Below are 10,736 nucleotides of genomic sequence, written 5' to 3' on the forward strand. Positions count from 1 at the left end.
TGATTGGTCAGAAGCTGTGCATTTTTTTTTCAATAATGGCTGGTTTGTATTAACATAATAATAATAATAATAATAATAATACATTTTATTTATAGGTGCCTTTCTCAACACCCAAGGACACGGAACAATGAGTTACAAAACAAAGCACATAGAAACAGTACGACAAAAACAAGCAACAATAACAAAAAAATACAGAAGACTGTGACTGTGTGAGAGGGCAAGTAAGATTTAGGAAGAGTAAGCAAGCTTAAACAGGTGAGACTTGAGTCTAGATTTAAAGATAGACAGAGACTCAAGGTTACGGATGTCTGGAGGTAAAGAGTTCCAGAGCCGGGGAGCAGAGCAACAGAAAGCCCTCTGCCCCATGAGACGAGCAGAAGGCACAGAAAGTTGAAGAGAACAGGCAGATCTAAGAGAACGAGAGGGAACATGGATATGGAGAAGATCAGACAAGTAAGAAGGGGCAAGATTGTGAATAGCTTTAAAAGTGAGAAGAAGAATCTTAAAGTCTATGCGAAGCTTGACCGGAATCCAGTGAAGCTGCTGCAGAACCGGAGTGATGTGGTGAAATGAAGGAGTTTTAGTGACGATATGAGCTGCTGAGTTTTGAACCAGTTGAAGTTTAAGAAGAGATTTATGAGAGAGACCAAAAAGAAGGGAGTTACAATAGTCAATACGTGAGGTAACAAGATTGTGAACAAGAATAGCAGTAGCTTTCTGTGTAAGGGAAGGACGAAGACGGTTGATATTACGTAGATGGAAATACGCAGACCGGGTAATGTTATTAATATGTGATTGAAATGAGAGTGTACTGTCCAGGAGGACACCCAAACTCTTAACCTGAGTAGAAGGGGAAACAATAGAATTGCCAATAGAGAGGGAGAAGCTATTTATTTTAGATAAAGTTGATTTAGTACCAATTAAAAGAAATTCAGTTTTCTCACTATTTAGTTTGAGGAAGTTGGAAGAGAACCAGGATTTGAGTTCATTAAAGCAGTCAAGAAGAGAGGAAGGAGGGAGGGTAGCATTAGGTTCGCTAGAGTAATAGAGTTGGGTGTCATCCGCATAACAGTGGAATAGAATACCGTATTTTCGAAAGATATTGCCAAGAGGAAGAAGGTAGATGATGAAAAAAAGAGGTCCAAGGACAGAACCTTGCGGGACTCCAGTGTTAACAGGGGAAGATTTGGAACTAAAAGAGTGTAATTTGATGAACTGCGTGCGCTCTGATAGATATGATTTAAAGCAGTCCAGAGGGGTGTTAGTAATGCCAATTGAGATAAGTCGATTAAGAAGGATGGTATGAGAAATGGTATCAAAGGCCGCACTTAGCTCAAGAAGGATAAGAATGGCGACTGAACCAGAATCAGCTGCCATGAGAAGGCCATTAGTAATTTTTAAAAGGGCAGTTTCAGTGCTATGTAAAGGGCGAAAACCAGACTGGAAATGTTCATACAAGTTATTACAAGTTAAATGAGAATGAAGTTAAGAAGCAACTATTTTTTCAAGGATTTTTGAAAGAAAAGGTAAGTGGGAGATAGGGCAGAGATTATTGAAATTACTAGGATCGGCACCAGACTTTTTCAGAATTGGAGTAATAGCAGCAGTTTTAAGTGGGATAGGAACAATTCCAGTAGTAAGAGAGGAGCAAATGATAGCAGAAATAAGAGGAATCAGAGAGGGAAGACAGGCCTTGACAGTCCCCCAGAACAGTGGGAAGCGGATCCAGTGAACTAGTAGAAGTCTTAGACTTGCGTATAAGATCTGAAATATCTGAATTGGTAGGAAACTGGAAAGCGGAGAAAGGATAAGGAATAGGGTAAGATTCAGAAGAACTAGTAAGGGAGGATGGTGAGCCTAGGTGCAGATGAATTTTGTATACTTTATCATAGAAAAAGGACATCAGAGAGTTGCAAAAGGCAGATGAATATAGATGAGAAGGCAAAGAACATTGGGGACTAAAAACAGTATTGAAGAGTGAAAACAGCATCTTAGTTTTGCCTTCATAGGAACATATTAAACCAGAATAATACCTGGATTTAGTATTAACAATACAGTTCTTATAGTGCAGAGGATGACTTTTGTACAAATCTTTGTGGACAGTAAGACCAGTTTTCCTATAAAGCTGTTCAAGCTGACGACATTTGGCTTTCATTAGCCGGAGCTCAGAAGTAAACCAAGGTGCAGAGTGAGAAAAGGTGACTGTCCTTGTTTTCAGAGGAGCAAGAGAGTTAAGAATACTATTAAGACCATCATTATAATGAAGAACCAGATCATCAGGGTTGGATAAATTGTTAATGTTCATAAGATTATCAGTACTACAGGAAAGAGCATCAGAATTGATGTCCTTAATATTGCGAAATGAGATGATACGAGGTAGCTTGATTACAGAAAGAGAGAGTTGAACATTGAATGAGAGAAGTAAGTGATCAGTTATAGGGAGATCATCAGCAGTACAAACCGAAGGAGTAAGACCTGAACAGCAAATTAAGTCCAAAATGTGTCCCTTTGAGTGAGTAGGAAAGTCAATATGCTGCCGGAAACCAAAACTCTCAAGACAGGCAATAAAGTCTCTACTAAGAGGGTGGTTAATATTGTCAATCTGTATATTAAAGTCACCCAACAATATTATATTTGAGGAAAGACTGATTAAGTGGGTGAGAAAAGCAGCAAAATCAGATGTATAATTGTTTTTTGGTTTAGGGGGGCGATAAACCACTGCAACGATGGTGGGAGTGGGCCCAGGGAGTTCACACACAGTTGATTCGAAAGAGTCAAATGCAGGAGCGGACACTGGCAAGACTTTCCACTTCTCACGGTGAATAATCGCGAGACCACCTCCACGGCCAGAGCCACGAGGTTTACAGATATAAACAAACCCAGGAGGAGTGGACTCATTAAGGGTGGAAAAGTCATTGGGTTGTTGCCAAGTTTCTGTCAAACAGAAAAAGTCAAACTTTCGGTCGATGAGGAGATCCTGGATAAGATGACCATTGCTCGTAAGAGAGCGGATATTTAGCAGACCGAAGTTTATGGTGGTGTTATCGCATTTGACATTAGCATTAGCCGACCTACCTGGTCTAGCCAACACACTGTGATCAACACCCCGGCCAGTGTAGCGCGAGGGACGTCGAGAAGAAATGTTACCGTTTCCATAGTAACTAATTGCACTTCACATAAACAACTAAAAAAATGTTAGCAGTGCCCCAACGGCTTCATGGTGTCACTGATTCTGTCTCTGATCATTTTCCCATAACAGCACTTCCTCTAGTGTTTAACTCCCTATCACATAAAATTAACACACAACATGAAGCACTTAAAGGAGAAGTTCACTTCCAGAACAAAAATCTACAACTAATTCCCTCACCCCCTTGTCATCCAAGATGGTCACCTCTTTCTTTCTTTAGTCTTAAGGAAATGTTTTTTGAGGAAAACATTTTAGGACGTTTCCCCGTATATTGGACGTCAGTGGTGCCAGCGAGTTTGACCTACCAGTTTAAATGCAGCTTCAAAGAGCTCTGAATGATCCCAGCCCAGGAAGAAGACTCTTATCTAGCAAAGCAATTGGTCATTTTCTTAGAAAAATTAAAATTTTTTATACTTTTTAACCACAAAAGCTCGTCTAAAGGAACTACAGACCCAGTGTTTACTAGTGTGGAGAAGGAGGAGCGCTCTGAAGTTGTTGCACGTTCGCTTTGTAGTTCCACCTACGTCACGCGTCACATTCCGTCGTGTTTACATAGCGTCACGGACTTGCACTTTTGAACCACAAAAAGCAAAGTGAACGTGCAAAGACCAAGGAAATACAAATAAGTCAAACGCTCTTTACTAACAAAAAGGTAGCTATAACTTTGGGTCATTCCACATGGAGCTCTCCTCCTTCTTCACTCTAGTAAACACTGGGTCTATAGCTCCGCCTACGTCACGTGTGACCTTTCCGATGTGATTACATAGTATGCAGTGTCGTGGGCGCGCATTTCAGAGCTAGCGCTAGACGAGCTTTTGCGGTTAAAAAGTATACAGGTTTTTATTTTTCTTAGAAAATGGCCGATGGTTTGTCAAGATAAGTGCCTTCTTCCTGGGCTGGGATGGAGGTTTAAACTGCATTCTGAAAGGTCAGACTCACGGTCACCATTGAAGTCCACTATATGGAGAAAAATCCTGAAATGTTTTCCTTAAAAAACATCATTTCTTTACCACTGAAGAAAGACATCTGACGAGGGGGTGAGGAAATTATTTGTAGATTTTCGTTCTGGAAGTGAACCTGCAGCTGTGTTGATCAGACTGTTTTTTTGGGGGTTTTTTTAGAGAAAGTATCAAACGTTTCACGTATTTGTTGCAGATTACTTGCACTTCACTCCACGATGTGATAAACTATCTGATGTTGAAGACTGGAGGAGTTTTCAAGCCCTTGGTTCTGGAGCACACGTATGAAGAAAGCATCGGTAAGAAGACAAGCTCACAGGAAATTAACCTACACTAACATTAAGAAGTATGAAATAAGCGACCGAATCAATGCTTTAACGCTTTGCAGCATTTTTTTTTCTGAGTGCAATGGTTCTGGGAATGTCTAGAATTTTCCAATAGATTCTCTGGAATGTTGTTATATTGCGTATCTGAATGTTTTTAACTTGTAGGAGCATTCACACAAATATTTTCTGTGTCCGATTTTTGTCTAAACAGGAAACATTCTTATAACTAATCTGCAAAATAGTTACACAAATCTAGTCTAGTCTGATTATAGCTCTTTTCCACCAGAGGGCAAGGTTTTCTGTACGATGGCCGAGAAGTGCAACACACAATAACAAATCCAACAACACAATAACAATTTAGTAAACAAAGTAACAGATCAGAAAACACAATAACAGATCCAAAAACACACAAAGACAATTTAGACAAAGTGGAAAAGGTAGGTATAGTGTGTGAATGGAATTCTTCCCTCTGATTGGACGAGACAGCGGTCACTGTTCGGCTGCAGCAGTAGAAAGTGGATTGGTGTGTGTATGAACACAGCTCTGCTATTATAGCGCTCCTTACATCCTTTAATCTGGAATAGTTTGCTCTTCAAAACATTCCAGTGTTCTTCAGGTGTGTTTTTAGAGATCACTAACTAATCTTTATGCCATGATACTGTAACATTCAAACGCCCCCATGCAGTACAGGGTTAGAACCCGGAGCTCCCTGGTCACCACGTGCGCCCGCACGCCATGGAGTCAGTCCCATACGCGGGATTCAAACAAGCACTGCTTTATTAACATAAACACAAGACATGGGGCAGACTGACCTAATAACTAAGACGACGATACACAACAACAATAACAAGAACAGACAGATACACTATGGTTCCTGACAGATACGGTATATCCAAAATCTCGCCATACAAATGTTCTTCCTCACAGTAGGGCTGAATGAACTCCATTTTGTTATGAATATAAATAAATGTATATGTTTATTTTCTTTAAACGATTTAAAGTTGCTCTATGGAAAAAAATGGTGTCAAGTGAGCAGAACTCCAGACATGTACAAGAAATAAAGTTAGATTTTAGATCAGACTCACAGCCTGAACATCATTCAGTTCTTCACACTGATTGAAAAGGTCTCATTAGTCCGGTTTCCATTCCATCACTCTCTGCCTGCATGGACAGATTTCTTTAGTATGACTGAGTTACAGTAGAACTTCCTCACACACCACTCTACAGTCAATCTCATGACTCAGACTTTTGATTAGTCTCTCGACAAGGAAGCGTTCCAGGCGTTTTGGGAATAGCGCACACACACATTTCCTTTAACACAACACACCCATGCCTGTGACAGCTCAGCCTTTCTCTATAGAAAACTAATTCTGAGTTCAGCTCATGTCTTTCAACAGATCAGTGTGTGTGTGTGTGTGTGTGTGTGTGTGTGCGCGCATGTGCTGATAATCTTTTATACATCACACGAGTGTTATGAACTTTTATAGCTACAAGTTTTTTACGATTGTGTTACGTTATAGAAAAGAATTTCAATAGAATAACGAGTTGCCCTGCCCCTTTTTTCTCTTCTTTCATTTTCATTTTTTTCTTCTTTCCATCCCTCCCTCCTTTCTCCTGTCTTGCCTCTTTTATCCCTTCCTTTTTTCTCTTTCTTTCTGTCTTTATTTCTTTCTCTCCATCTTTCTTTTTCACTTTCCTCCTTTTCCTTCTTTCCCCTGCCCTGTTTGTCTTTCCATCCATTCTTCCTTTTCAATTTGTCCTCTCTTTCTCCCTTTCTTTGTGTGTGTGTGTGTGGTGAGCATGGTCAGTAATGCCTTAGCTTCTCCTGTAACCCACAGTTTATATGTTTCTTTCCTTAGTGTATGTAGAAGACAATAAGGAGAACGGAGAGCAGAGTGTGCGCTGTGCGTCCAGCAGCCCTGTATCTGTCCCGACTCCTAAATTGCCCCCCAAACCAGGTACCCTCCCCCCTCCACCCACACACACACACACACACTCACACACTCATATTTAAATATACCCAAACCCATTAACATGAATATTAACATCACCCTTCAGCTCCGAGGAAGAAAGTTTCTGATCCAAAAGAGAGCATCTACCTGAACTCGGGTCAGTTCCTCTCCTCTCTGCTTTAATTTCATCTCATTGTGCCATGTGTGTGTGTAAGTGTGTGTAAAGTGTGTGTGTGTGTGTGTGTGTTTCAGATGAGGATTTCAGTGAAGAAGAAGCATACGTCCCACCGCTTGCTTTGTCTAAGCCTCCAGGTGAAAACAAAAAAACTGCCTCTGTGTTCTGTAAATATTTATTCCAGAAAGGCTTTTAGAGACATTAGCAATGCTAACTCATAGAAAATTAGTATTAAGAAGGTATTAAAAACAAAAATTAAACATGATAGACACTCAAAAGTTGTAAAGTTAATAATAATAATATGACAGAAATTCGAGAGCATGAAATCCAAGACTTTGTAGCAAACTTAGCTAGTGGTTTGCACACGTTAGCTATTTTGCTGTGGAAAGGAATAGCTAAAAATGCTAGCAGGATATTTAATATCAGGCTAGCTGTTGTGCTAGCATTAAAGCCAGATCTGCTAGCAAACTTACTGCTTTACACAGTAATAATATTAAGTCCGATATCAGCTCCCTGCTCCTGCTTTACACAGAATAACCATTAGCCTAATTCTACCTCGTTTCTGGCTGCTGGTGTTACTGCTTCATGTAACAGCTAGCATAATGTTAGCTAACATGTTAGCAAACATGGCTATGACTAACATCAATGGCAACCATTAAAGTCAGTAGACACTGAGAGGAGAATAAATAAAGGAAACCATTCCCGACGAGGCCAGTTTCTGTTGGAAAGGTTTTTATTTTCTGCAGTGTTGTTAGCTAACATGGCTATTGTTTTGACAAGAACAACATGTTAGCTAGTTTGCTACTTTATTTACCACTAGTTTACACACTATAGTAATCTAGTTCGTCTTAGCTAGTTTGCTAGTGAGCTTTGTTACTGGTTTTAACCTGATGTTAGCTAAATTGTGAGTGAATCTGGTTAATAGTTTTATTTTCATAATAGTTTGCGCAGTTAGCCAGCTTGTTAGGAAGCCTAGCTACTGGTTTAAATGACACAGAGTAATAGTTCTTAATGTTAGGCAGCTTGCTATATACAATGGATATTTGCTAACTCACTCAAATAAAACATAGCTACTTGTTTAATTTAGCAGCAATAAAACGATTTACAGCAGAACCTCATTGGCATACGAATTCAATTCGAGTTCTTAAGGTGAAAATTTCTATTGTGAGATGAATTTTCCCATCAGAAATAATGTAAATGCAGATAATCTGCTGAAAAATATGAGCAATATGGCTGCTTACAAAGAACTGACCCAAGCCAAGCATTCCATGTCAAGGCTCCTCACAGGAAGTTGTGCCACCAAGCTTGGGTTAAAAATAGAACAGAGCACCCACGCCACCAATCTATCAACAAAAAAAAATCACCTAGCTTTTGAACGCATGCTGAAGGTAACGTTGGTGTCGTGGGTTGACTCTTTCCAAACAGATTTCACTGACTGAGAAAAAATTAGTAAAATTCATAAACGGCTTCAGCTTTAGGTAAACGATTGGGAAAGTATGTAAACATGAAGACAAATCTAGCTTGAATTTATCTTGATGTAAAATCAGAAGGAAATACAGAAAAAGTGGAAGTGTTTTTGATGATTATGAGAAACATGTCATGTTGTTCGCAGGGAGGGGTTTGGTACACCAGACGTCCATGCCTGACCTGCAGATCGGTCCGGGTAAGTGACCTAACTCTTACTCTTTAATCATTTTTTTATCATCATTGCATTATAGCGTCGATATAAAGATTTATATCAGGGATAACGATGATGATGATAATACGGATGATGATAGTTAGCGTGCTTTAGTGTAAGTGTTGCTAGATAATTAACATGCTGGTCAGAATATTAGACCATACAAATAGCCACTGAATCTGTTTCTGTCTGCGCCGGATTGACAAAAAAATCTGCCCCAGGAAGACAAACTCACACGTTGATGAAATCTTTGTTGTAGGCGGAGCTTTGCTTCCACCGACACGGCCGCGCAGTGCCACGGAGAACCCTGCGACAAAGCCAAGACGCTCGACCCCGCCCTTGGCTGTCGCAGAAAGTCTTTCTCAGAGTATGGATGATCTTCTGTATTTATAACTGTGTATGTAAAAAAATATACCTGACTTTCAAAACTGTTAAAGGGGCAATCTGTGAGAATTTAAGTCCCTCTGCTGTCAGTGAGGTGGAACTGCAATTACAAAACAATACCTAGCTTTTCCCTCTTCTGTGCTGAAACTGTGTTGCTTTTTAAAAGTGCATTTCAGGGCCAGAAAAATACAAAAAGAAACCTGTAGTGTGACCCACTGCTCCGGGAATTACACAAGATTAGTGAAGTAGGTTCGAACGTAGAGGATTTTTAGGAAATACTTTTAAACCATTTTAAAAACTACAAACAGCAGCTTTAATTTATTTTTATTTTTTTAAAGAAAAGAGGGAGTGTTTTTTTTTATTATTATTATTTATTTATTTATTTATTTATTTTTAAATGAGTCCCTATTTTAGAGATTTGGAAACTCACAAGAATATATTAAAGAACTGGACTAGAAATAAATATTTAATTTCAAAGGTTTTTTTTGTTCTCATTAGTCACAATAATGTTAAATTTTATTACTCATGAATATTCATGATCTTATTTACATTTATTACATTTTTTTATTACAGTATTTGCATTTGTATTTAAAAATTTTTTGTCTGATTTTTAGACGAATTTTAGGGTTGTTGTTTTCAGGTTGTTGTATCAGGTTAATATTTTATAATAAATACCTGGACTATAACCTTTTTTTTAAGTCCTATAACTATATAAAAATATATATATTTTTTTTTTTTTTCATTTTAATGAAATGACCTGCCAACCATTTTTAAATTTAATATTATATATTTTATAATATATTATTCATGTCTGGCTTAAACAGGAACTGAAGTAACATTAAACGTTTAAATGTTATAAACTGTCTGTTTTTTTCTTCTTCCCAGGTTTTAATGAAGAGCTAAAGCAAAAGGTGCTGTTGAGAGGTGTTTCAGACTGACCTTTGACCCCTGGCTGACCAGCTTGTCTTCAAAAAAATATATATGAAGGAACCATTTTAGTGAAGATCTCTGCAGAATTGAGCCGTTTTGTCGTTTGTGTCAAATATCCGTCCACTCACAGCCAAGAATGTAGGTGTTGGAGGAGATTAATGAGCTGTGTGTGTGTGTGTGTGTGTGATGTCCAGCTGGCTCTGAAGCATCTTGAAGATTAACAGCTTATTGATCCCACACCAGTACTCAGTGTAAATCAGGACGTAAGAAGTTAAAGCGTGTACTTGCCACATTAGCGTCTGCCCCTAACGTCTGTTCTGACAGGAAATCAGTGTATAGCATTTTATTTGCTAATCAAACTCTTCTGTATAGCATTATTGCTAACCTTTTTGTTTTTCTTCCTCCTCCTCCTCCTCTTGCATTTAATGCCTTCTTTATCACCTCGTGCCTTTTTAACAGTATTGTAATTCCGAGTAAATAAACAGTGTCTTTTCAGCGACTGAAAAAAAGTCTTTTCAGCGAATGATCGATGTCCGGTTGTGTTTGTATAAGATGGTGTATGTATCTTGTACTTATTTCTATGAGAAGCACAATGAATGTAAATAAATAAATAAATGAATAAATAAATAAACGTATTAAAGAGTGGTGGAATTTTCTCCTGGAGGAACGTTGACGGTGTCCTGGATTCTGATTGGTCAGGAGGAAAGGCGCTGTAAAAGGCATTTCTGTAAAAGCAGCTCTGACGTTCTTATGAACACGCTCACTTCAAATGCCACATCGTTTCCATAGCGACAGCTAGTTCACCCGGACCCGAGAAGGCAAAGTCTCATTCACTTCAAGACGGAGACAACGAAGTGAAAGAATGACTGATGGTGTTAGAGAGAGGGTTTGTCTGTTGTTTCTCTTAGTTAATCAGTAAAGTAGTTAATTAGCTACATACTGTAACTATACACTAATATGAGCAGTGTATACAGTACTCTAAATGAAGGTATTAAGCCAAGCTGGTGTTGCTTAAATTATAATAAACTTTCTGATAGCAAACAACTTACACACACACACACAGGTCTGTCTTAGTGTTTTAATAAGTGGCAGGATTACAGAGTGTTATAATACCACAGTCTCAGCGTTAAAGCATTAATGGTTTA

General features: G+C 38.7%; 1 protein-coding gene across 2 annotated transcripts in view; it reads left to right on the forward strand.

The window, feature by feature from the left end:
* The window catches only part of stap2b (signal transducing adaptor family member 2b), a 26,577-nt gene extending 16,401 nt beyond the window's left edge, over positions 1-10,176 (forward strand). The window contains exons 8-14 of one of the 2 annotated variants that reach the window (XM_058390199.1): positions 4,343-4,445; positions 6,332-6,430; positions 6,531-6,581; positions 6,677-6,736; positions 8,212-8,262; positions 8,537-8,674; positions 9,547-10,176. In XM_058390199.1, the coding sequence (XP_058246182.1) occupies positions 4,343-4,445; positions 6,332-6,430; positions 6,531-6,581; positions 6,677-6,736; positions 8,212-8,262; positions 8,537-8,670 (498 nt within the window). In that variant the 3' untranslated portion in view covers positions 8,671-8,674; positions 9,547-10,176. The remainder of the gene's footprint in view (positions 1-4,342; positions 4,446-6,331; positions 6,431-6,530; positions 6,582-6,676; positions 6,737-8,211; positions 8,263-8,536; positions 8,675-9,546) is intronic. The other variant, XM_058390198.1, reaches the window with a different exon arrangement.
* The last annotated feature ends 560 nt before the right edge of the window (positions 10,177-10,736 follow it).

The sequence above is a fragment of the Hemibagrus wyckioides genome, linkage group LG05 (genome assembly GCF_019097595.1).
Source record: "Hemibagrus wyckioides isolate EC202008001 linkage group LG05, SWU_Hwy_1.0, whole genome shotgun sequence".
Lineage (NCBI taxonomy): Eukaryota > Metazoa > Chordata > Actinopteri > Siluriformes > Bagridae > Hemibagrus > Hemibagrus wyckioides.